Here is a 27,946-nt window from a genome sequence, read left to right as displayed (position 1 = left end):
GAGTTTACAGGGCTCGAAATTTACACTGGAGAGTTTACAGGGCTCAAAATTTACACTGGGCCGCAGGCTCGAGGCCAGTGTTTTAACATCAGCATTCGGGCTAATAAAGACCAAACAAGTTTTTCAATCTAACAGTAACACCTCAATGTGTGATATCTTTAGAAAAAGAAAAATCTCAAATGTGAACTTTGAGTCTGATCAATATCATTAAATTCTATTGATTATTATCAAATAACAAGGACCTATATTGTGAGGCAGGGTTCAAACTTGGGGTAAATGATCTCAGGGCTTGTAGAATTGTTTACCAGACTGGATTTGATATTTTACTCTTGCCCAGAATCTTAAAGGCACTGGACACTATTGGTAATTACTGAAAATAATTGATGTTATTTAAAAACTGACTTGGTTTCAAGCAATGGAGAGCTGTTGGTAGTATAAAACATTGTTACTGTTGTTACATTGAACAAACTCTCTGATGAAGTCTCAACATTTGAAGGTTATATTTTCTGTTAAAGCCATTATACACCTTCGGAACAGAAAAAAAAAAGTTCATAGATTTACAAATAACTTACAGGGTTAACAGAAGGTAAGAGTAAAAGACTTCTCTTGAAATGTTATTCCATGAAATGCTTTACTTTTTGAGAAAACATTGAAACAATTATCAATTCTCGACATCGAGAATTTATGGATTATAGTAAACACATGTCATGACATGGCGAAACATGCGGAAATAAGGGTGGATTTTCCTGTTATTTTCTCCCGACTCCGATGATCAATTGAGCCTAAATTTTCACAGGTTTGTTATTTTATATATAAGTTGTGATACTCGAAGTGTGGGACTTAGACAATACTGTTTACCGAAACTGTCCAATGGCTTTAAAGCTATCAGGCCTAATACTTGGGGCAATGAAGGTGCCCCCTGGTCATTGCCTTGGTGCCCTTAAAATACTCCAGTAGAAATTAAGCTCATTTGTGCCCTTTAAGGGTGGGCTATATAGGAGGCATGGCCCATTAAAGCAAAGGTTATAGGCTGGGATGCCTTTACAAAACAATAGTAATATTTAATGACATTCCTGAGTGCTACAGGATTTATCAGACATGAATTTCTGAAGAATATTGATTTCCTGTCTAATAATTGTTGCTAGGCAACAGCCTTCTCGGTGCAATTTTGACATTTAATATGGTATACTGGGAATTGGCTTTTGGACATCAAATGTTTTAGAATACAAGTGCATGACCACAATATAAATGGGAACACTTTTTGTTACAAACACACCGTGACCAAATGGATAGCATCCAAGTATTGAGTAACTCATTGCAGATTTTGTATTCATCAAACTATTGTTCTTCATTGACATAGCAAATGTTTATTGATACAAGTTACATTTAAGCTGCTACAATATTGGTTTTCAAATTGTTGTTCAGAAAACTGGGCTGAAAAAATGTATACCCCCTGATTTTGGCTGTGCTTAAAGGCAGTGGACACTATTTGTAATTACTCAAAATAATTATTAGCATAAAACCTTTCTTGGTGACGAGTAATTGGGAGAGGTTGCTGGTGTAAAACATTGTGAGAAACAGCTCCCTCTGAAGTGACTAAGTCTTCGAGAAAGAAGTAGTTTTCCACGAATTTGATTTCGAGACCTCAGATTTAGAACTTGAGGTCTCGAAATCAATCATCTAAATGCACACAACTTTGTGTGACAAGGGTGTTTTTTTCCTAATTAATATCTCGCAAGTTCGATGACCGATTGAGCTCAAATTTTTTGCAGGTTCGTTATTTGATGCATATGTTGAGATACACCGACTGTGAAGGCTAGTCTTTGTCAATTACCAATAGTGTCTACTGCCTTTAAGGATTGGAATCTATTTGTTTACACATGTTTATTTGTTTATTTGTTGGTACTAGGTGACAAGTCGGCTATTGGATGCAGAGGGTTTAAGACTTCATGTATTACAGAGGGAGCTGAACAATAAGAAGAACGGTACACTAAGATCTCCTGAAAGTAGAGTGAGTAGCTACCATAGGGCCATTCAGAATTGTTGATGTTAATTTTTTTAATTTTTATTTTATTTTAATTGTTGGTGGGAGGGTCAAAAGAAAGGATTGAAAATTAAATTCAGATAATAATTATGTCAACGAAAAAAAAAAAAAAATCCCTGATTCTGCCGAAAGTTCTTCCTCTGGTTCGGCATCCTCAAATTTTAACGGGGGTCAGTCCTGTCTCATCACATGAGCGCACCCCTTTGCCTTCCGCTCAAGACACAACGTCCACCAAATGGCTCATTCTAGCCTGTCATTCGTGAGGAAATCTGACCTGAAAAAAAAATTCCCATTAAAGTTCCCTGAAAATGAACAACTCTGTCCATGTTCTGATTAACAAATTTGAAGAAAAAAATTGATGATGGAAACTTTGCCATTACAAACGTAATGCTGAATGTAATGCTAATCCTCCTGTTGTTCAAAATCTTAATGGAAATAGGTTTTGGAAACTTTCCCCCTGTTATGTTGAATTTATTCTAAAAAATCCTCCCTGATTGCAAGATGCAATTAATGTTGGCAAGCTCAGGGCCAAATTTCATAGAGCTGCTGAGCACACAAATTTGCTTTTTAGCATAAAAATTTTCTTCCTTGATAAAAACAGGATGACCAACCAAATTTCCATTTGTTGCATATTGCTTGTTACTGGTATTGAGCTGTTGTTTGCTTTTAAAACCTGCAAACCACTTGGAAATTTGGTTGGTAATCCAGTTTTTATCGAGGAAGAAATTTCATGCTGAGCAAATTTTTGTGCTTAGCAGCTCTATGAAATTGGGCCCTAGTAAGCTCCATTCTGTGTTTTTCTTTCCAGTGAGTGGGTAATTGCATCCAGGAACCGTAAATAACATCTGGCAGGGTTAATTCCAAAAGTCATACCGTCGTTATTAGAAACATCTTGAGCATTTCCTGTGTTGGGATGATACTTTGTAACATGTTATACTTCCGGCTGTTTATGACTAATATTATTTATCTACCGTCAGATGCATACTGGACGCTGTAGTTGGGTTTACAAAATCAAAGGATTAAGACTGTCACATTGTAATGTTTATTTGGGCATTTATTTACAAGTGTACAAACAATAAATAATAATAATAATAATAATAACAACCGCATTTCTAAAGCGCCTAACACCTCCAAAAGAAAATCTCGAAGCGCTCAAAAGTCTCTAAGCACTCTAAGGCACTGAACACCTTTGGTAATTGTCAAAGACCAGTACTCTCACTTGGTGTGTATCCCAACATTGCATAAAACAACAAACCTGTGAAAATTTGGGCTCAATTGGTCTTTGAAGTTGCAAGGAAATTAACGAGAAAAAAACACCCTTGTTACACAAACTTGTGTGCTTTCAGACGCCTGAGATAGGCTTCAGGCCTGAAGTCTTTCTCTGATTCAAATATTTTTGTGAGAAGTTAAACCTATTTCTCAAAAAAACTATGTTACGTCAGAGGGAGTCATTTCTCACAATGTTTTATGCTAGCATTAGCTCTCCTTTGGTCCTGACCAAGTAAGTTTTTTACAAAACGTGAACAGTGCCTTTAAAAACATACATTCCAAAACAGTGGGATTCATAGGAGAGCATAAAAGTGAAAAAAAATTGACAGCCGCCAAGTGTCAACAAATTCCAGAATAGACCAGAAATTCTAAACAATCAATGAACCAAAAAACAAGAAAGGCTGTTATGGTAGTAGGTGAGAAATAATATAGTTTAAATACACAGAAAAAAAAACACTATAAAAGTAACCAAAAAAGGGCCTAACAAAACAGAGTGAGGAAAAAATGAGTCTGTAAAACAGAAAACCTAGGCATCAAAATTATTCTTAAAACTGTATCTCTCCTTCATCTCCATACTTTAATTTGTTATTGAAAGCAAAAACAGCCCACTAAGATTTCAGTTTGTTTGTTTTACTTTCTTCAGCAAAAAGAATTTGAAAGGCAGAAAGAAGTTATTAGGTAAGTAACTTACGCATTGTACCATTATGAGAAAAAGAGTTATAATCCCAGGGGTCGATTTCACAAAGAGTTAGGACTAGTCCTAATCTAGGACTAGTCCTAGGAGATATACAAATTGCATGGTTAGTCCTAAGTTAGGACGAGTAGCTGGTCCTAACTCGAGATAAGACTGGTCCTAACTCTTTGTGAAATCCACCCCTGAGTCTTGAAAACAGGCATTATAAAAATCTTCCCACTGTGAAAAAAAAAACTCACTGGAAAATTCCTCGGGTGGAAGTTGAACCCACAACCCTCTTCAATGCTAGAGCTTGTCTATCACCTTTGCCAACTCAGCTGGCTCGTTGGCTAGAGGCATTTCAAATCATTTGTGTTAAGCAGCGGGTACTGCAACAATGTAGTAGATGCTAATTTTGCATCGGGTAAAGAATAAAGGCACAAACTCTGGATTTATTCAAACGCCTTCTCGAACTCATTTGTTAAAGTCTATCTAGTTTTGTTTGTTTTTCTTTTTTGACTTTGTACAGCGCATTGGGACTCCGTGTGTAATGCGCTTTATAAGAATGGTTTGTTATTATTAGTAGTATAATTTGTTTTAACCCTTACATCGATGTATATTAAGCACTCTATTGTACAAAGTGCATACACAACGCACAAGATTTACGGCTTTACCCCCCATCTTTTAATGTAGTTTTAGGTATTTTTTAGATTGTCTATTTTTGTTGCTTAAGATTTTTAATGTTTTTTAACAGCGCTTCAATGCCGCTGCTTTTTGCGCTTTATAAATGGTGGCTAATACTATTATCGCAATTGTTCAATCTTAGTATCTAATCACAAATTCATTGCAAAAACTGTAAAGAAAACTTAAACTATTCTAAATATGCAATATTTAATAAAAGTTTAACCCCAGAACTGCTATTTTTCCTGAAAACATCGAACGCTGGTCTCTGTTCCAGTATTTTTGATATTTCTAAACAAGTCATCAAACAAGGAGACAAAACAACAGTTAAGTTGACAGAAATTCCACAGTGTTTATTTTCATGACAATTGATATCTTCATTTTTTATCAACAGTCGTCTTCAGTTTCAACATGACATGCTTAAGAAGCAATACCACGAGGCTGCGATGGGAATGTTCAAAAGTAATCACCGATACTTTAAGGTAAGAATCAGACAAATTGTCTCAGTTGTTAAGATGAAACTCCCCGTCATGGGAACTTGTCTAACTCTGCGCCTTGAACACCCAGCAGGGTTTATTATTGTCATCATTATTATTAACTCCCGAAAGGGGATATAAACACCAAGCTGGCATAGCATGTCGTGTTCCTGGGGCTTTCTAGGAAAGGTAATACCATGTGACCATCTCTCAACCAGTTAAAAGGCAGAATCCTTATAAGGAGTGTTATGACATCAACAAGCAGACAGTGATGCTATCACATACCTTGTATTTTGTTGTAACATCAGTGCGCAAGAGATGCCACAGTACTTTGTAGTCTAAAAGGTTATCTCTCCTAGGGTTGGTCTATTGTTTTTTTTTCAAGTTATCAGATCATACACAAAATGAAGACCTTTGAGGGGTTCACTTTGAGGGATTTGCACTGTATTATTGACGAGACCATTTAAAGGCAGTGGACACTATTGGTAATTACTCAAAATAATTATAGGCATAAAACCTTACTTGGTGACGAGTAATGGGGAGAGGTTGGTGGTATAAAACATTGTGAGAATCGGCTCCCTCTGAAGTGCCATAGTTTTCGAGAAAGAAGTAATTTTCCTCGAATTTGATTTTGAGACCTCAGATTTAGAATTTGAGGTCTCGAAATCAACCGTCTAAACGCACACAACTTCGTGTGACAATGGTGTTTTTTCTTTCATTATTATCTCGCAACTTCGGTGATCAATTGATCTCAAATTTTAACAGGTTTGTTATTTTATGCATATATTGAGATACACCAAGGGAGAAGACTAATATTTAAAAATTACCAATAGTGTCCACTGCCTTTAAAGGCTATACTTTTGGTAATTGTCAAAGACCAGTGTCCTCACTTGGTGTATCCCAATCTGTGAAAATTTGGGCTCGATTAGAGTTGCATGAAAATAGTGAAAGTAAAAGAAACCGTTGCACAGAATTGAGTGCTTCTAGAGAAAGATGCCTGAGAAAGGCTTCATAGATTCAAATTTGTAATATAGAATTGGAACAAACCGTAGGTTTGAATAACAAAACATGTACAATCCCTTTAAAGGGAAGGTACACGTTGGTAATTACTCAAACAAAATATTAACTTAAAAATTTACTTGGTAACGAGCATTGGAGAGCTGTTGATAGTATAGAACATTGTGATAAACAACTCCCTCTGAAGTAGCATAGATTTTGAGAAAGAGGTAATTTCTCACTAAAATATTAAAAGACTTCTAGCTAAGTTTTTTTTGTTCATATCTGAAAGCACACAATTTCGTCCAACAAGGGTGTTTTTTTTCCATCATCTTCTCGCAACTTCGAAAACCAATTGAGCCCAAATTTTCACAGGCTTGTTATGTTATGGTTCTGATTGGATACACCAAGTGAGAACACTGGTCTTTGACAATTACCAAACGTGTACAGTGCCTTTAAGCATAACTAGAAGAAGAAAAAAAGCTTTAAAAAACAAAACAACTTGTACTTTCAAAGTAACTTCGTCTTTGCTCTCTATCACTTAATATAATAAAATAATACCTGGACCAGACAGGAAAAGGAGTGTGAAACGAGACTATATCACATGGAGTGACTCATGAATATGTAGATTAGCTTTGTCAGGGGATGTGAAGCAGTCCTCAAAGGTCTGACCAATCAAGTGTCTAGCAGTGACTCACCTGCCAATCAAATCACTCCAGGCGCCAGCTCTTAGCCAATCAGCATTGTGTTTATATGACTCTACCAGACAGGAGGAAAATAACCAATCAAATGGCTTTTTTGTTCACCATTGTGAAGGGCATGTTTAAAGTCACTGCTATTACCAAGAGGTAACATATTGTCCTCAGCCAATAGTTTGACCCAAACAAAGATAAAAGTTCACTATTTTGCATATCTTTGAGTCACTGTGACTGATGATTGACGTGGTACTCGGGGGAAACAGTGTCGTTGTTGGCTCTTTAAGTATGATATGTGTTTACATCTACATCTTACGAACTGTGTGCAACAAGAAGGTTGTAATTTCCTGAAGAAAGTTCAATTCCGGGAAGTGAGGGTTTGACTTTCCTATCGCACCATGATGGCAGCATATATTTTTTTAATGTTTGTTAAACGACCAAAGAAATCAAGAAAAATCCCTGGAGACTCTACCAAGGTAGGCTTGCAATTGAACTGTTTTGGTTTTCCTGCTTGGTTTTGTTGTACGTGTGTTTAATATTGATAGTGAACGAGTTCAAAATGGACATTGGCTGTGGATTTTTTTTCTTCACAGAACTCGGAATGTACTGAGTGTACTGTGCTTAGTTCACAGGTATAAGGGTAAAAACAAATTATATTCTTTCTTCTTTATTTCCAACGCAAAATGTACATATTTTATCAATGTGTAGACCATTATGCACAGCATCAGAGGCATCGTATTGATTAAGTACTCGTGAATTACTCAGCACACTGGTAGAAAAAAATTGAGCCGCGTATAAAAAGCTCAGATTTCGATTTGGAAGAAGCCAGAATTCAAGCTTATTTTATCAAATTCACTTATGAGGCCAGAAATAAAAATAAGAAAAGTTTTTTTTGGTAGTTTGTTTATAACTCGATTGTGGATGCATTCGATTGTTTGCAGGGGTAGCTAAAAGTATATGCATGTTGTTTAGAAATCATGTGATTGATACACTGAAGAAGAAACATTTTTCCTCACTTTTTTTGTTGTCAAACTTTGTTATAAGCCAGATTAAACTAATTTGATATTTTTTGTTATAAATATCCAACTGTAATTGTATTAATTGTACCGATAAGCACCTGTTTCAATGTCTGTAATAATTTTGTGCAGTCTGTTATACTTAATACAAAGATTTGTGGTTGTGACTTTAGACCCTTTCTTGGCTTGGTGACACAAGACCCTGGGAAACTGCGCATATTTATAAGACACTGTACATATTCATAAGATGACATACCTTGGAAGGCCCATTGGGAAACTACATATTTATTAGATGACATCTTAACACTCCGGGAAACTCTACATATTCATAAGATGACTTCAAGACCCTGGCAATCTTTAAATATTCATAAGGAGACATATCAAGATCCTGGGAACCATACATATTCATAAGACGACATACCCTAAGGAACTGTATACATATTCATAAGATGATATTATGACCCTGGGAAAGATGACATCCAGACGTCAATGCACATTGTAGCTCATAATGAGCTGGTAACATGACGAGTGAGTCACAAGATTCACTCCCTGTATGTAGGTGTCTAAAGTCTGGGATGTCAGGAAGTGTACATCTGACTGGCGTTCCCTCCTGGAGTTCCTTCTAGTGCCATAGACTCGTGACATGACATACTTTCAGTTGATCAACTCTCGGCAATTTCCAGTGCACACATTTAGTCGACCCATGATTGACTTTAGTATTACATTGCACTTGCGCAGTGATGTACATTGTTTGGAAGTCAACCACCGGACTCACACTTCCATAAGCCTTTTTGAGGTATGGTGGACGTGATATGCGCGCGTCACACGCAGCGACTGATGCCACGCTCACCATGTTGGTGGTCATTAGGTTTACGTGTAAACGCCAAGTCGCCTAAAATGCGCACTTCACTGAATAACATACGTTCTATTTCTATGGTCAATACGCACAAATTTACCACAACTTTACAGTGTTGTAGCATTGTGTCCGCCATATTTTAAAAAGACTTTTTCGCCTTCCACCATTCTGCGTTTTACACAGGTTACCCTGAAAAGACGCTGTACCAGGACTAGGGAAGAAACCATAGTCCTGAGGCTGGTTCCAAATAGTCGTAGTCAACCTAATTTACTGGATTTGAGTCAATAAGTTAACCGAAGTGCGCACTCGAACTTGTTCTCTGCTGACAGTTTTTGTTTGTTGTTTGCTGTTAAGATGATCTTCCCGTCAAGGGAACTCGGCAAACTCCTACAAGGGGATACAAACACCAAGCTGGCAACAGCCAATCTCTCTCATACAAATATTGTAATAGTTAAAAAGCAAGACAGTTCTTTTCAGAACTGAGAAGTCTCCCGAACCTCCGATTATCTACAGTAGAATAAAGCAAGACAGTTCTCTAAGAACAAACTCTACCTGGCAAGTAGATACACACATGGTGTTACCGCAAACCAATGATACAGCTACTAGTTGACAACCTTTACTCTAGTCATCGTGAAATCAGGGGTTAGCTCAATATGATTTCTTGAATCCACAACCTTGTGATTGCAAGTCCTACAGTCTAACCACTGGACCATGGTGACAATCTTTGAAAAGGTTGTTGCTCCTTCTGTTTGTTGTTCAAGCACAGACAGTATTTGGGTGACATCAGATAATGACTAAGTTTTCACTGAAGGGCTGTTGTGTATCTTATGGGAATTCATGTTATAAGAAACTTGGACAACCTCCAGGAACCTGTTGCTTCTAATGCTCATTGTTTAAATGATACGTTTTCCTATGAGCTGTCTTCTTGGCTTTGCAAGGAATGATCTATCGCGGTTAAGAGCAGTGTACCCCTTTTGCAATTACTAAAAAAATACTACCATAAAAACTTACTTGCGAAGAAGCACTGCAGCTGTTGATCAGGGGTGGGTTTCACAAAGAGTTAAGACTCGTCTTATCTCAAGTTAGGACGAGTTACTCGTCCTAACTTAGGACTAGCACACGGTTTTGAAAACTACATAGGACTAGTCTTAAGTTCTTTGTGAAATCGACACCAGGTCTAATATTTTGAGAAACACTTCCCTTCTTAGGAATGTGGTTTTGGCGAAAGGGACTTAAACAAAATTGAGTTTGAGAAATGTTTTTGAGATTGTATACCAAACACAGAATATTCTTCCTGTGTGAAACATTCTAGATTTTTGGCGATTTATCTTAAAATTGCTACCATCGTTTGAAATAAAATATTCACAGGTTAGTTTCATTGTGTATAATTACTTTTGTATAGGACTAAACGGTTCCAAAAAAGTAATCTTTGCCTTTTAAAGGCAGTGGACACTATTGGTAATAACTCAAAATAATTATTGTCAGAAAACCTTTCTTGATTACGAGTAATGGGGAGAGGATGATAGTATAAAACGTGAGAAACAGCTCCCTCTTTTCGAGAAAGAAGTAATTTTCCACGAATTTGATTTTGAGACCTCAGATTTAGAATTTCAGGTCTCGGAATCAAGCATCTGAACGCACACAACTTTGTGTGACAAGGGTGTTTTTTTCTTTAATTATTATCTCGCAACTTCGACGACCTATTGAGCTCAAACTTTCACAGGTTTGTTATTTTATGCATATGATGTTGAGATACACCAAGTGTGAAGACTAGTCTTTGACAATTACCAATATTGTCCAGTGTCTTTAAAACCTTGTTGATATCTTGGGTTGGGAACAAAAATCAAATTAAAAAAGTCCTGCTGTATGTTCATCAGTGGGACATGAAAACATGTAAAATAATTTTTAAGGTAGAATCTGTTTCCATAATGGTTTATGAGCTGTCTTTCAAGTTTAATGTTAACCCTGATTGAAGGGATGTAGTCCTGTCTTATTATGAACTATAGAGGGCTGACTTAAACCTTTGATCTTATATTGTTGTGCTGCCCTCTCTTGACATCCAAATTTATATTCCTGCCAGAACTGTTGGGCATATTAAACCTTACTCTATAATTAAACTGAATATTTATTTATTTTCCCCAATTATCATCTTCAAAATGTTTTTAAAAATTGAAATTTGGGGAAATATAGGCCATGACTATACAGGTGCAGGAAGATTCTTTTTCCCCAATCAAAATCACAAAGTTTTTACTAAATTATATAATAATGTTGCAAGAATTTAAGCTCTACTTTTCCCCCCTCTTTTTGTAGTCCCAAAGAAGCCTACCACATCTTGGGATTAAGCAGACACACAAAGTTAGGGTAAGTTATTTCCATTATTCTGATCATTTTGGTATCCCTTTGGTATCCTTTTGGTAATTACTTTGGCCAAAAATCAATGACCACAAAAACTTTACTTTGTATAAAGCACTGTAGCCGTTGGTATAACATTTTTAGAAATGATTCCCTTCAAAAAATGTGATTAAAGGGAGGGTACACGTTTGGTAATTGTCAAAGACCAGTCTTCTCACTTGGTGTATCCCATCATAACCATAAAATAACAAGCCTGTGAAAATTTGGGCTCAATTGGTCATTGAAGTTGCGAGAAAATGATGAAAGAAAAAACACCCTCGTTGGACGAATTTGTGTGCTTTCAGATAAGAATAAAAGACTTCTAGCTAGAAGTCTTTTATGATTTTAGTGAGAGATTACCTCTTTCTCAAAATCTATGTTACTTCAGAGGGAGTCGTTTCCCACAATGTTTTATATTATCAACAGCTCTCCAATGCTCGTTGGTTTTTAAGTTAACGTTTGTTTTGAGTAATTACCAAACGTGTACCTTCCCTTTAAGACAGAAGATTTAAAAATATTTCAGTCCGTTACACATGTTATGAAATATTTCTCAGGTTGTGTTTTCCAATTGTGGTTTATTCTTCCTGTGTGGCCATTACCGCTCCATAATTTTTAGTGATATCCTCAAAATTTTGAATGCACCCACCTTTTTGAATGAATTTTTCTCAGGTTAGTTTGATTGTTTATGGAAAAGAACAATAGAACAGTCACATAAACAACACTTTGCCTTCTTTTACAAAAAAAAAATGTGTAAAATATCATTGCTCTACTGCTGTGATCAATCATGTTCCATGGTTGAATTATACAGATCCATAATTGGATACATGACCATGAAGTGCTTCACATTTTTTCCCAGCTCAACTTCCAAAATGATTTATTAGATTCAAGAAATGTGACTGACCTACAAGTGATGTCATTGTTTTTATCTTCTATCTTGTAAGCAAATACCATCTGAGATGGTGCATTCCAATTCATGCTAGTAAGGTTGAGGAATTTTGGATGTAAGACATTTTTGCTTAGATTGTCCTCTAAGAAACACAAGAAGGTGTGAGCAACAGTTATGATTAAAATGTTTACCTCATATCATTGACGACGATGAAATACTTGTTGCAATAACACATTTAAAGGCAGTGGTCACTATTGGTAATTACTCAAAGTAACTATCAGCATAAAACCTTACTTGTAATGGGGAGAGGTTGCTAGTATAAAACATTGAGAGAAATGGCTCCCTCTGAAGTGACAAAGTTTTCGAGAAAGAAGTAATTTTCCTCGAACTTGATTTCGAGACCTCAGATTTAGAATTTGAGGTCTCGAAATCAACATCTTAACGTACACAACTTTGTGTGACAAGGTTTTTTTTTTCTTTCATTAGTATCTCGCAACTTTGACGACCAATCGAGCTCAAATTTTCACAGGTTTGTTATTTTATGCATAAATGTTGCGATACACCAAGTGAGAAGACCGGTCTTTGACAATAACCAATAGTGTCCAGTGTCTTTAAAGAGAGGGATTAAGAATAACATTCAGTTTTGTGGTCCACTCAGTTTAGTTGTATTGTGTCTTTCTCCCAAATTCTCAACCCAACCCTTCATCATTATATCGGAATTGATTATACAATATATACCAGGCCTGTATGCTTTGTTTTTGAAAGGGCAAGGGCACCAAGGCATGTTCTCCTTGGTAAAGGGCACCCTATGAAGAAATTGTAAATTTCTACTGTATAGCATTTCAAGAGCACCAAGGCAATGACCCGGGGGCATGGAGGCAATCGCCTTCGTTGCCTCCGTGAAGTATCAGGCGTGATATACCCAGATGTAGGCCTGGGCGAATTATTCGAATTTCCGGTTAATGGCGAATAGGTTTTCCTATCCGTAACCGCGAATGCCTTTTTTTTCTTAACCGGATATCCGCATAGGGCGCGAATACCTATTTACAAACCGGATAATTCTGTAATTACAACCGAGTAACCGGATATTCTTTAATATCCGAATATCCATGGACGTCGGGCGACAACTGATATGAATGTTTTGTCTGAATCCTTATGAAACTTCTATTAAGACAGCATAAAACAGCATATATTAAGTATTTAACTATGCTCACCTCTGTGAAGAGTTAAAACAATGACATTTCTGGCGTAATTTGTTCAAAGATTACAAAAGTTTTCCTTCACGTAGAGTCAATCACGATCAAAAGAAAAAGCAAATCGCCATCTTTAAATTAGATCCGGTCATTTTTATGAATGAACCGAGTGACACTGTCTAAAACTAATATCAATCCGCCCAAAAGATCTCATTCACAAACGAACAGCGCCCTCTAGCGGCAAAAAAACTATTCGAATATCCGGTTAATTTCGGATAGTTGGCCAGCGGTATCCGAATAACAAAATTTCACTATTCGCCCAGCACTACCCAGATGCATAGCTCTAGTTTGACATTCGGCACTGTATAGCTTTGGTTTTTGGAACCGGTCATTTGTTTTAACCCTATATAAATGTAGATATAGTCAACTGTGTGACTTTGCCATTAAACTGGAACGATGTGAAAGGATAATTAACATTTGAGCGCTGCATGGGTAGATTTTCTATCATCTGTTCTGATATAAAGATAACGGGTTCGGATGAGCATGTGGAAGAAAGACTAACGAGCGTGTCAAAGATGAAAGGTTGAGATTTCATTTGAAATCTAAAACTGTTAACAAGATAAAGGGTTGGGATGAGATTGTTGAAGAAAGACTAACTGAGGTGTCAAAGATGAAAGCTTTAGGTTTCATTTGTAATCTAAAATTGTTACAAGATAAAGGGTTGGGATGAAAATGAGGAAGACGGACTAACTAACTGAGGTGTCAAAGATGAAAGGTTGAGATTTCATTTGAAATCTAAAATTGTTGAAACAGGGTGTCAAAATAAGTTGAAAGGTTGAGGATTTCGGTTTGAGGTTTCATTTGAAATCTAAAAAATTGAAATTGTTAAGGAGTAGTTTTAAACGTTGTTGAATCTTCCGAGACTGCCAGCATTCTTGGCCTACTTTGTTAGTGAGAGAGTGAGAGATACATTACTACAACACAGGTGCGGAGCTGAAGATCCAGCTGGCGTTACATGCTGCGATGAGGAAAGTTTTTCTCAGATCAATTTCTTCATATTATTTCGTAGTGTTATTAGTTACTGCAAAAACGTTGTATCTGAAAAGTACTGCCTTTTAACTTCCTCATGTAAGGTACTCATAAAAGGAATTGGTATCACTGTTTTGAAAAATGCCCTCAGGAACCAGTTTTTCTCTGGTTACATGTAATCTGGGTTTCAGTCTGCCCATTCCCTAATCTTTCCAGCTTTATTTTCTTCTCTTTTCCCAGGGCTTTGCATCCTCTGGTTTAAGGCACTTTATAAATGTATCCTGTTTATTTAATACTATAAGATTAGTTTTTATTGCCATAGTATCCAACCCCTTTCTTCAAGATGATAAAAAGACATCCAATGTGTCTCCAGATAATTTAAAGACGTCTTCAAAATATCACAAGTTGGTCAGCTTGAAGAGCTTTTCTAAATTCCTTGAGGATTGAATTGCTGCTTGATGTTTGCAGTCAAGTCCACGTTTGCTTATGTTTAGTCTGGTGCCCTGGGCTGTTTCATATAGTTTGCAACTTGATACAAATGATATAACTTGATATAAATATAAATGGCTACACAAATAGGGCTCCAACGATACTTGTGGCCCAATTAAAGGCAGGGTCCTAGATTTGTAACTACTCGAAAAATGAATGACCATAAAAACTTGGTGAGAAGCAATGCAGCTGTTGATAGTACAAACTTTTTGGAGAAGGGATTCCTTTTGAAGTAACATGGTTTGGATGTGGGTTTTACATATCAATATAAACCACAAGGGAAAACTGACTGTGTAAATTTTTATAATTTTGGGTTGAACAAAGAATTGACTGGAGTGGAATTCGAACAAACGACCTCCGGAAAATGTGCCAGCACTCTACCAACTGAGCTTTTTAGCCCTATATTGGTGGTGTCCCCATTTTGTCAATATCTTTGTTCGGGGGTGCCCGTCAGAAGCCATACAACCGTTAACTGTAGTGTAGCCAGGGATTACACCCAAATTACAATTGTTGTGAAAATATTGTAACTTTTTTTGCTGTTTTCTCAGGAAGTAGACACCGTGTTCTTATTAAACTTTCTAGTTTGCAACTCCTAAAATTATTTTCTCATTCGACTTTCTTATGTGACTTTTATTGTATCTTTCTTGATAACTTTGCCTATAAGTCATTGACAAAAACCAATCTATGTCCCTACCTTTAATAGATTATTGTTTATTTGCTAAGCGCTATCGTATAGTTTAAATGTAAAAAGATTTTCAAATGGAAATAGGTTGGTGTTTGGTCGGGAAATATTTGGAGTGGCAAAATATTTCATACACATACCAAGTAGCATCCTGACTATGTAAATAAACCAGGCTAATAAATTCACACATGTGATTGATGCCTATACGCATACCTAGACTGTCTTTAATAATGAGTATCTGCATTGTTAATATTATTATCATCATTCTGCAATGGATTGAAGGCCTTCACTCTGTGTAGAGAGAGAGAGGAAATGTTTGCATAATTTATTTTCGGCCGAGCTGTGATTGAGGTATGTCGAATCATCTTAAGAAAGACTACTTGCATCTTGTGATACCAGACACCAAGGCATCAGTATCGCTCGGTGGGGAGCCAACTTCTTCCGGTTTCTCCTGGTGTTCTCCTAACTGCATCTTGGGCTCGCTCCTTCATTGAATCTAATCTCGGCGAGGATACAACTTAAGATTCTTTTCTATTTCCTCCACTATCGTTGAAGCAAGATCTAGATGGAATGGCGCCACATAAGACGTAGAATTCTGCGGACGAGGACAAGTTTGTTAAAACTCTGCGGACCAAGACAAGTTTTTTTAAACTCTCTTGACCAGGACAAATATCTGCGGACTTGGAACAGTTTTTAAATCTCTGCGAACCGGGACAAGTTTTTTAAAATTCTGCGGGCCAGAACAAGCTCTTTAACTCTGCCGACGAAGACAAGTTTTTTAAAAACTCTGCAGATCAGGACAAGTTTTTTTAAAACTCTGCGGACCAGGACAAGTTTTTAATAACTCTGTGCAGACCAGGATAAAAATAAATTTGTTTAAACTCTGTGGACCAAGACAAGTTTTGTTAAAATTCTGCGGACCAGGACAAGTTTTTAATAACTCTGTGCAGACCAGGATAAAAATAAATTTGTTTAAACTCTGTGGACCAAGACAAGTTTTGTTAAAACTCCGCGGACCAGGACAAGTTTTTAATAACTCTGTGCAGACCAGGATAAAAATAAATTTGTTTAAACTCTGTGGACCAAGACAAGTTTTGTTAAAACTCTGCAGACCAGGACAAGTTTTTTTAAAGGCAGGATATTTTACTGGTAGATTGTGGTCTGCATTGTAGGAGGTGTTTACTGTCCGATCAAGCTTGACGACCATGTTAGAATTGGATTAAAGCAGATTGAAACAATCTGTGTGAAATGGAAGGACATCTTTGATCAACATAGTCAACACCTCTCGACTTTTGATGAAGTGAAATCTCATCTTTGAGCATCCAGGGTACCGTTTAGCGGTTGCTGCATTTGCTACATATTGTAATGAAAACTTAACTGGAATCTTTTGTCCAATGTTGATATATTCTAGTCAGCCTTTGACTAGGAGTGATTTCAGCTGACCTATACCCCGGTCTGTTCAAGAAGTTTTAATGTTTAGCAAAGGCCAACATCATTCAACATTATTTCTTATTGTATCGTCTTTATTTACTTTCGGGGTTTTGTAGTTGCATCAGTTATATCATTGATTGGTAGAGGTTTTGATTTGTTATGTGATTTGATTTTGTAATCTTAATAGTAGCTCTTCCATTGGGAAAATCTGAAAGTCTATGGGACACTTTTGAAGGGGCACCAAGGCTATGACCAGGGACAAAAGAGGCCAATGCTTTAACAGCTTCTGTGATTTTCCAGGTTTTTAAGTTTTTTAGTTGTCAGAGTTATTTTTGATTTAGTGTGCATACGTAGGTTGTGATTGCTATTGCTGGCCTAGAATTTCATTATTGAGAGGGGACTGCCTTTTTTGTTTGCAACGGGCACTTCCATTGGGAGTATCTTAAAGTCCAAGGGAAACTTTTGGAGGGGCACCAAGGCCAGAACCAGGGGCAACAGAGGCCAAGGCCTCCCTATTCCATGCTTGATATTGAATGATGTAGGTTTTGTGATTGTCAGAGTTAGCGTTGGTTTAGAAGTGCATACTATAGGCTGTTGATTTCACTTGCAGAAAAGCAAACTCAGTTTTTAAAATCATTCAAGAAACTGCTGAAGACCCACTTATTTCCTCAACAGGGATTTTTTATTTTGGTCCATCTTTGTTTTAGATTTGTTATAATATCTGTGTTTGACACCTTCTAGCCTTCTGCAACTTATGGAAAAGGTGCTCTATTATTGATTGATATGTTGTAAGCAAACTCAGAAGACTTTGTTTTGTGAAAACTAGGAACTGACACTCATTACAAACATAACAAAACACATAAGTTTTGTGTTCAGTTCATGTACATTGTACAACCATGTAAGTGCTTCCAAACCGAATCGTTTGTTATGATTTCTCAAACTCCACTCTGACCTGAAATATTTGGCTCGCCTTCAAGTCTTTTCAATCAGCCCCTTTGTGGAATTGGAATTCAGCTGTTGAAATCTCGAAAGTGAAACCTAAGTGCCTGTGGTTGGGTAGAAGTGACCTCTGTAGTTTCGGCAATATTTCTGCTTGGGTATATAGGGCTTAATGTAGGATTTTTTTTGCTTGTAAACTTTCTTGGAAAGTAGATAAAAGGCTAGCGTAGCTTAGATAGAGACTAGATGTTTGGGTTTACCGTGATAATGTAATCTGAAAACATGATTCAGTCTGACTGTGGTGCAGATACAGCTGGACTTGACAAATTTCACAGATGGAGTTATTGAACAATGAACATTTTGAAGAAAATAGCTAGTGTAGGCTGGAGAATATAGTGTGTTCCTTTATTCATGCTACTTGTTCGGACCAAATTAATAACGATTAATGCGATAGTTTTCAGTATCCACAGGCAAAAATTTAGTGGGATTGATTAGCAGATGTGAATAATTAGTTTTCCTTTTGAAATGTCTCATTTATTTCGATTGAATCTTGTTTTATTCATCCATCATCAACAAGCATCCCAAGACTGAGTAATCTCAGACTATATTTTTGATTGATCCTCGGAGACTTGCCAGCGACATCACAAGGCCCTATATCTCAAGAGAGAGAAGGAGACGGAGAGAGAGAGAGGGAGAGAACGGCTTATATGCATCAGCAGTCAAGCTTCGCTGATCACCATCTCATAATGAGCCCACCCTCTCCCTCGTCGATGCCGCCAGCCGCAGCGCCAGCAACACTCAAATCGCTAGAAACCATCTTGCATGGTATGTGGAGAGCGTCCGTGCTAACATGTGCCCTCCTCTGGATCGTCGTATTCTACTTCTTCGTCTTTCTCTGGGACAATCGCCACGCTCCGATTGATCTGTGGTATTCTGCCTTTTTAAAAACTGCCCACGGCGACAAAAGGAAGCAAGCGTCATCGACGACGTCGGGGAGTAATTATAAACTGATGGAGGCAGGTGCTGATGAGGGGAGAGTAGAGGGGCACCACGCCTCTCGGCATTGTGACCTTAACGGCACTTCTTCCATAAGCAGGAATGCAGTATCTCATCAAATCACTAATTATGAGTTAATAACACGGAATGAAATCAAGCATCGGGAGGGAATTGTAAGAGACCGAGTGCCTCCTGGACCACTGCCTCTGCCAGCAGCGTGTGATGATTATAGCAACCGTTCTACTGCATGTATGTACTCCAATAAATTGGAACTGTCCTTTACTTTTGCGCCAAATCCAAAGGTCAAAGGTCAGCAGGTCAAGTCTCCAAAATCCAAAGGATGGGAAATATGCATAGAGGAGTCTTGTGTTCAGGTGGTGAAGACGAAGGTGGATGCGTTGAGGTTGAATAACAATGATGATATCAAATGCGATAAGGTGACGCAACGCGGTCTTGACAAGACTGTGGATGCTGAAGAAATTGCTGAGGAATCCCATGGAGGAAGGGAATTCCAAAGCAAAGATGTGACTCCGCTCATTGAATCTTCCTCCTTATCGACGAGCTCCACCGGCAAATGTATTCAAGGAGAAGATGCGTCAATCAGAGAGGTGAAAAAGTGGTTGTTTTTTTGTCTTGATGTATACATTGGTCTAATTTTTCAAATTTAGCTTTTTTTCTTCTTCATTCTAACGATCAACAGTGCATGCAACAGCCAAACTGTGACAAGAGTGCATGCTGTGATGATGATTCGGTCAGATAGATTGTCATATAAACAAGTGGAGAAGATGCTTGTCAAAAATTTAGTTTTTTTTTTTTAAAGGTAGGGTCATTTCTTGTTGACATCATGCTGCATGCCTTACAGGCAAAATTAATTATTCAGAAAATTCAGTAAATGTTTCAGCTTAATAAAGTATTTATTGAGAAAATTGCAAAATGTGTCACCGTTCACCAGAATGTTGAATCCATCCAATTTAGCGAAGTGACAGCGGACACCAACCGCATCTCTTGGCATAGCCATTCGCGAATGGACACCAACCAACCGTCAGAAATCTGAAAAAGGATAGTATGCATAAATTGTTTTTGGGTTACAAGATACTCAAAACCATAGAACTTGTAAGAGTATTTATTTCGACTTCGTCTCGGTAAAATTATCAAGATCCAGGCCTCGTTGGTTAAAACCACTAATTGAAAACCTCTTCACCACACATTGATTCCCTTATTTCTTTACTCTTGAAAAAAAATCAGAAAAATTGTGATTGAATTGCCTGAAAGGACTTTTTAAAAACCCTGTTGTGTATAGGCCATTCCTTGTACATGTACTCGATAAAATATTCCTACTTGTTTGCTAAGACCCAAATAGCATGCTTGATTACTATTCACAAACAGTATCGTGACCGTGTCAAGTAGGTCAATTTTTTATTCATACATGCACTGCACAGTAGTAACACATACAAAGGATGGCAATAGCAATAATCAATTAGACCCATCTTGAAAATGCTTGTTGCCGTAGTGACCAATGTCGGTTGCCAATAATAACCTCTCCGCTTACTCAAGGGGCCAATTTCATAAAAATGTTAAGCAGAAAATGCTGCTTGAGAAGTTTTTTTGCTATTAAGCGAAACCTCTCTGCTTTATACTCCAGGGGCCAATTTCATAAAGCTGTTAAGCAGAGGAAATACTGCTTGACAAATTTCTTTGCTAAGCAAAAATTTAGTGTGGCACCAGTTAAAACAACGATTTAACTTTAGCTGGTAACCTATTTCTGTTAAAGGTTGGGGGTACTTTTTCTAACACAAAACACAATGTCCTCAGATTTACATTAAACTTACACAGTTTGAAGATAATGATACGAGAAGGCTTCCCTTAAAATATTACTTGATGAGTTGCTGTAGTTTTTGAGAAATGAGTAATTTTAACAACGTCACGAAAATACGTTTTACAAAATAATTTTCCTGACTTGTTTTACTCATTGTTCAAAAAAACTACAGTACCTCGGCAAGTCATATTTTAAGGGAATCTTTCTACCATCATTATCTTCAAACTGTGTGAGTTTAATGTAAATCTGTGGACATTGTGTTTTGTGTCCTACAAAAAGTACCCTGAGCAGGGCCCAATTTCATAGAGCTGCTTAAAGGAACACGTTGCCTTGGATCGGTCGAGTTGGTCTTTGAAAAGCGTTTGTAACCGTTTTTTATAAAATGCATATGGGTAGAAAGATGTTGTAAAAGTAGAATACAATGATCCACACAAACATGCCTCGAAATTGCGTGGTTTTCCTTTTACCTCGTCGACTAACACGTCGGCCATTCATGGGTGTCAACATTTTGACTCCCATAAATCGCCGACCATGTTAGTTCGCACAGTAGAAGGAAAACCACGCAACTTCGAGGCAAACTTGTGTGGATCATTGTATTCTACTTTTAAAACATCTTTCCAACCATATGCATTTTATAAAAAACGGTTACAAACGCTTTTGTTTTGACCAACTCGTCCGATCCAAGGCAACGTGTTCCTTTAAGCAAAAAATTTGCTTAAGCACGAAAATAGCTTGCCTTTTTTACACATGTTACTGGCAAAAATTTCATGCCATGTACATTGCTTGTGACTAATATTTAGCTGTTGTTTACTTAGCATAACAATTGAGTGGAGTCTTAGCCGCTAATTTGATTTTACAAAGCAAAGATTATTTTGCTTAAGCAAATTTTTTTGCTTAAGCAGCTCTTCGAAATTGGGCCCAGTACTTGTCTGTGCTTAGCAAGTTTTTTGTGCTTACATGAAATGGAGCCCTGATGCAGACCATTAAAAGAGGAAGTGAGTCTCGATTAGGTTCGGTCATCAGTTTATATAATATACATTTTGATTTATAGTCTGCTTTGACACCTTCCTGCAGTATTCATTTCCTTTTAAGAGTTCCGGTCCAGGTGCTGCGCGAGAAGTAGATTGACACTTTTAATGATATCGATATTGTATTCTTGTTGTGTCTCAACAAATGAAGGATTTATAGCCTACTACAATTAATTATCAGGGAAATTACCTACTAATCATTAGTGGAAACCTTTTCAATGTCATAAGATAGAGTTTAAGAACCTATCAAGGAGTTTTATGTGGACTTCAATTTTGTGTTTTTTATTTATTTATTTATTTATTTATTTTTTTTTTTTGGGGGGGGGCTTCAGGAATCTCCCCAGGTTTTTTCAAAACTGGAGGGTATTTTGGACCCAATTTTTTGGTCTTAAGCACATTGAATTGAAATTATGTCTTTGAATGTTTTCTACTTGGTGTTTATCTCGGCTTAAAAATCTTTACTGTCCAACCTGGAGCATTATATGTGGAGTTTTCTTTTGATGTTTTTTTGTGAAGGAATTTTAAAGAATTTAAAAAAATAAAAAAAATAATTTATTTGTTTTCATTTTATGTTTTGTTTGGGGTATCAACTTAACTTTTGCGCGTATTGTCACTCATATCACGCATATCGGCCCGATTCACTAGCTTGTGGATGTGATTCTTGTGGATGAGGAGATCCAAGCAACTTGATAAACTTTTTGATGTCAACTTTTAATCAATATGTGGATACACTGTCACCACTATTATCAGGAAGCACTTTGACAAAAAAGAAAAGAAGAAGAACCAATACATTTGTCAGTCTTCCACTTAACAGGAATTATAGCGTTTTCAAATCAAAACCCAAAATGAAAAAATGGCATATTCCTTGCTTCATGATGTTGTCTTGGCGCCTAAAAATGGACCCGTTAGAAAAATAACCACTGGTCGTCGAGTCGACACACAGGAGAGGATTCTGATTCGGGCGGAACTTTTTGGAATAGGAGAGATTCCGAAGGTAGAGTGTAGAGAGTGGTCAATGGAGGTGTTGTCGTGAAATGAATTTATATTGACTACTATCATTGGTGTGGGTCTTGGACTAGACAATAAATGTCTGTCGTGGTGATAGCGTTCCGACAATATTCCGAATCTCCCCGCGATTCCCGCAGTATTCTCGCGTGACTGCTAGCCCCGCGAGACTACTGCTCTATGGTCCCATTAAATCGGGATTAGAAGTCGGCAACAAGCAGTTCGCGGAGAGCAGTGATCTCGCCAAGGCACCGCCACAACTCGACTATGTCACCACGGCAGACCATTAACTATTTGTCCATAGTCTTGGACTGGCAGACCTCAAAATAACCCATGGTACCCACAGCGATTGCCGTGGTGCCCTGTGCTTTTGCTGTGGTGCCCTATGCAAGGTTCCTGTACCAGTTTGCAAACCAGAGGAAAATTGCTGTGCCCCTTGAAGAGCGAAGTTCATGGGCCTGATGTCCTTTGCACAGCCTCAAATTCATTGTGTAAATCTTAACCTAACAATTTTGTTTGTGTTTTTTCTTCTTTCGTCTGTAGCCAAGCATCTTTGGAACACTTACTAAGGAGAAAGTACCTAAAGATGACAACAAAAGGGTGAGTTTCATTTTGTGTATACTTCCTCTTTCTGTTCAGATTGCCTCAGAATAGTGCCGTAGGCCTGGAAATTTAATGGCTCGACTTGTATATATATATACTGTAAGCACAGAATCGGTGCTTACGGTTTCAGGGAATTCCGTGCCTATGACAAGTTTTGAAGGGGCACCAAGGCGAAGACCAGGGGCAACAGAGCCATGGCCTCTGATGGCCTCTGTGTATTTCCAGGCCTGGTGTATGTGTACTAATATGAATAATGAACTTTTTTTAACTCTTGTCTTCATTTTAACTCAAACAATGAAGACCTACCTAAGTTTTGATCTTTAAAGGTATATAAATACAGGATTGATAAGGATAGACAAATATTGTTTAATTTTAGTCTGAAAAGCGTACTTATTGTGAAGTTAAGATATTCGTACCTTTTGTGTGTGTGAAATATGTTCGCTCCGAGTTGAAGTCATATGTGAGAAAACTGAATCTGAACCCCCCTCCCCCTAAAAAAAAATTAAAAAATTAATAAAATAAAAATAGATTTAGGCTGTTTCAACTAAAATTAAGAACAATGTGTTAAATGCTGAAAATTGTGCATGGTTTTTCATTATTCTCTCTGACACAACCAACCAACTAAGCCCAACTTTTCAAAGTGTAATGATTGATCACAGAAAACATAAACAATGTCTGGGACTATTTTGTCAGCTCTACAAATACAGCTCTGTACAAAACACTTAAAGCCATTGGACCCTTTCGGTACAGAAAAAAAATAAAAGTTCACAGATTTACAAATAACTTACAGGGTTTACAGAAGGCAGTGGTGAAAGACTTCTCTTGAAATATTATTCCATGAAATGCTTTACTTTTTGAGAAAACAATAAAACAATATCAATTCTCGATATTGAGAATTACGGATTTATTTTAAACACATGTCATGACACGGGGAAACGCGCGGATACAAGGGTGGGTTTACCCGTTATTTTCTCCCCACTCCGATGACCGATTGAGCCTTAATTTTCACAGGTTTGTTATTTGATATAGAAGTTGTGATAATCGAAGTGTGGGCCTTGGACAATACTGTTTACCGAAAGGGTCCATGGCTTTAAAATTTGTTGTAGGCCTTATAGCCTTGAAATCAGATTGGTTTAGGATTGAGTTGCTCAGGAACTAAACAACAAGGACTTTCTTTGTACTGAAAAGAAAAACAATATTATTTAGTTGAGTCAATATCGAAAATCAGTTGAATGTTTTAGGGAAGTAAAATGTAGTATCGATTAACAGATCTTGATTTTTACACTGGACTGAAGGCCCAGTAAATTCATGACTAAATATGTTGAGCTACAACAAGCCCTGTGGTCTTGTGGCTTCTGTAACCCTAAATTCCAGACCTGATTCTTGCAAGTGTTTAAATTGTGGATTTTATTTGTTGATGTTTTACCAGTCAACCAAAACCCAAACATAGGTCTTAATTACCACACACCAGACGGTCAACACTTACCGCCAGACTAATGAGGGCATTGACCTCAGTATTCACAGTATTGTGGCCTAAGCTCGTTGCCCAGTCAGTCTTTGTTTTATAGCCTTAATACCACTACAATTACTGCAGGCCTCATAAGGGCACATGGCGACCAGCAATTGCCGTGTGCCCTTTGCAAAGTTCCTATACAAACTAAACTTGACTTAATAATGATAATAATAACAATAAATGGCATTTAAAATACGCTCTACTTAGAAAACTAAATCACAGCGCTTACAAAAGTATTTAGTACAGGAAAATAAATAAATAAATTAATGAAAAATCAATTGAACTAAATGAAATGAAAGCCACCTGAATGCAATAAGTTGATTAATGTTGAAATAGGTATGTTTTGATCGTTTGCTTGAATTTGTCAGTTGATTTAGCATTTTGGATTGAGCGTGGTAGACTGTTCCACTCCTTTGCTGCAGTGACTGTAAATGTTCTATCACCAGCCTTGTTACGGGTGCGTGGGACAGTCAGCTGGAATGGGTTGGTGCTGGACCGTAGGTTAGGTCTTGAAGGAACATAATGTATAACGCAGGACTGCATGTAATATGGTGATTGGTTGTGAATTGATTTGAAAACAAAAAGTAATAACTTGTAATAAAAGTAAGTAATAAAAGTAATAACTTAGTGTTTGTCGAAACAAACACTAGGTGTTCAGCTATTGTTGGATTAGTGTTATTCCTCATAGAAGGAGGAAAATTGCTGTGCCGGCCCCTTCAGGAACAAAACTTAAGGCATGTGATGGGATTACGATTGGTGGGTTTTCCCCAATGGTGTTTCCCTACCACATTTAAAGACAGTGGACACTATTGATAATTGTCAAAAACCAGTCTTCTCACTTGGTGTATATCAACATATGCATTAATAACAAACCTGTGAAAATTTGAGCTCGATTGGTCGTCGGAGTTGGAGATAACTATGAAAGAAAAAACACCCTTATCACACGACGTTGTATGCGTTGAGATGGTTGATTTCGAGACCTCAAGTTCTAAACTTGAGGTCTCGAAATCAAATTCGTGGAAAATTACTTCTTTCTCGAAAACTAAGTCACTTCAGAGGGAGCCGTTTCTCACACCATTTTATACTATCAACCTCTCCCCATTACTTGTTACCAAGTGAGGTTTTGTGCTGATAATTATTTTGACTAATTACCAATAGTGTCCACTGCCTTTAAAACCAAACATTTCTTCTCGTTTCCTATTCCCCTGTTATTGGCGCTAATTGTGCTGTTGGGTGTGTCCTTTTGACACCGATATTCTATGACCTATTCCATTTTGGACATAACATCTGATCAGGTGATAATGATGAGCAACATGAAGTATAAAGTAAAACAAAAAACAAAGTTGTTGTCGCTCCCACAGACTTCCTCAATTGTTTCGATCATTTTTAATAAAATTTATCAACAACATAAATCATGTGATGTCTCAGGGGATATATTTAGAGTCTGAAAATGAAACAAGTGAAAAAAAATAAACAAATAAATCACAAGATGTCTCTGATTTCCTGGGTGGAGAGTCCCTTTAGAGTATGAGTCACATGACGTGATGAGGTGTGATATTTGAGATGTCACATGATTATTGTCCTCCCTTCCTCCAGGGTTTGCGTTCTTAGATTCACGTTGTCAGTCTTGATTTGAGCAACAGATCAGGTTTCATTCCTCCCATTGACGTGAAACTGCTTAGATACATGCCAAGTTAGTTACTCTTTGCCAAGTGTCTAATATCCGTAGTAATTTACTCTATCCAAGTGTTTAGAGATGCCCCTATAGATAGTTACAATGTACTCTTAATGACTCCTTATAAAGTTTATAATAATAGGTCCCCCAGTTATTTGCTCTTTACCAAGTTTCTACAATACAAAACATAGTTAATGCATACTCTTCGCCAAGTTTCTAATAATACCTGCCCTAACAGTTAATTACTCTTAACCAAGTTTAAAAAAAAAAAAATTGCCTAGATGGTACTCTTTACTGATTAAAATGCCTCCAGAGTTAAATATTCTTTACCAAGTTTCTAATAATACGCTTAGTTGATTCCCCTTATAACCAAGTTTCTAAAATACAACACTTATTTACTCTTTACCAAGTAAAAAAAAAAAAACATGCCTAGTTAGTTACTATTTACCAGGTGTCTAACAGAACATGTCTAGAACATTGCTGAACTCTTACCAAGTTTCTAATAATACATCTACGAGGTTGGGCAGATCTCCCTGATTGCAAGATGCAAACGTAGGCATCTTTGCATTCAGTTGGCCAGTAAAATCTACCTACGGAATTTATTTGTCCCACTCCATTTCTTAGAAACCTTTAAATTTGTTTGATGGATAAGAGGGCAATGCTGAATTCCGTTAATCCCTCAAATTATTATGGGTTGTGGAATCATGGCTTGGTCATTTCAGGAATGTTAATACGGCTGGATGGATACACTTAGGCCCAGTGACATATTAACAAATTGCGTACATATTATTAATAATGATATTCAATCAGTGCTGTTGAGTGACATCTTGATATATTTAGTAGTATTATTGATAGTGGGTTCTTATATAGCACTTTATCAATGGGCGTGTCAAAGCGCAAAGTATTAAGTATGAAACTTATATAGCACCATGTAAAGGTTTATGTGCTGTGGCGAATTATGCTGCCGATCAGACCAGGAATACCGGGGTGAACCCCTTCTGTTTACAATAAGTGCACTGGGTTCTTTTCTGTGCAAAACACACAGGACTTACGGCTTTACATCCCATCCGAAGGACGCAGCAGTAATGGCTAAGTGTCTTGCTTTTATGGACACTACAGGGTCATGACTGGGTCTCGAACCCGTACTCAGCTGATCAGAAACACCAGTGCTCGAGTCCGGAGTTCTTATCCGCTCGGCCATGACATGCCATTAAAGCCATTGGACCCTTTCGGTACAGAAAAAAAAAAAAAAAATCACAGATTTACAAATAATTTACAGGGTTTACAAAAGGTAATGGTGAAAGACTTCTCTTGAAATATTAGTCCATGAAATGCTTTACTTTTTGAGAAGTTATAAACACATGTCATGACATGGCGAAACGTGCGGAAACAAGGGTGGGTTTTCCCGTTATTTTCTCCCGACTCCGATGACCGATTGAGCCTAAATTTTCACAGGTTTGTTATTTTGTATATAAGTTGTGATACACGAAGTGTGGGCCTTGGACAATACTGTTTACCGAAAGTGTATAATGGCTTTAGAGTATTAAAGGAAGGTTAACCCTTA

The 27,946-nt window shown here is 37.3% G+C and overlaps 2 protein-coding genes across 5 annotated transcripts in view; both read left to right on the top strand.

Moving 5' to 3' along the window:
- LOC139953301 (ras-GEF domain-containing family member 1B-like) overlaps positions 1-27,946 on the top strand; it is an 88,312-nt gene that overhangs the window by 3,879 nt on the left and 56,487 nt on the right. For 2 of the 4 annotated variants that reach the window (XM_071952785.1, XM_071952784.1), the window contains exons 4-8: positions 1,910-2,011; positions 3,957-3,991; positions 5,062-5,149; positions 11,017-11,067; positions 23,135-23,191. In XM_071952785.1, the coding sequence (XP_071808886.1) occupies positions 1,910-2,011; positions 3,957-3,991; positions 5,062-5,149; positions 11,017-11,067; positions 23,135-23,191 (333 nt within the window). Of the gene's footprint in view, positions 1-1,909; positions 2,012-3,956; positions 3,992-5,061; positions 5,150-7,211; positions 7,311-11,016; positions 11,068-22,213; positions 22,581-23,134; positions 23,192-27,946 lie in introns of those variants that run through there. The other 2 variants (XM_071952788.1, XM_071952786.1) reach the window with 2 other exon arrangements.
- On the top strand, positions 18,216-19,796 carry LOC139953029 (uncharacterized). Its single transcript, XM_071952418.1, has 2 exons — positions 18,216-19,350; positions 19,695-19,796. Exons 1-2 carry the CDS (start codon positions 18,454-18,456, stop codon positions 19,794-19,796), a joined length of 999 nt encoding a protein of 332 aa, XP_071808519.1. The 5' UTR covers positions 18,216-18,453.

This window comes from Asterias amurensis, chromosome 21 (genome assembly GCF_032118995.1).
Source record: "Asterias amurensis chromosome 21, ASM3211899v1".
Lineage (NCBI taxonomy): Eukaryota > Metazoa > Echinodermata > Asteroidea > Forcipulatida > Asteriidae > Asterias > Asterias amurensis.
Note: the sequence above shows the minus strand (reverse complement) of the source record. Positions and strands in the feature narration are given on the sequence as shown.

Excerpts from the sequence above, each read along its gene's own strand:
- LOC139953029 (XM_071952418.1), top strand. The coding sequence starts at position 18,454 with ATGCATCAGCAGTCAAGCTTCGCTGATCACCATCTCATAATGAGCCCA. Across the intron at positions 19,351-19,694 it reads AAGATGCGTCAATCAGAGAG|AATGTTGAATCCATCCAATT; the intron begins GTGAAAAAGTGG and ends ACCGTTCACCAG.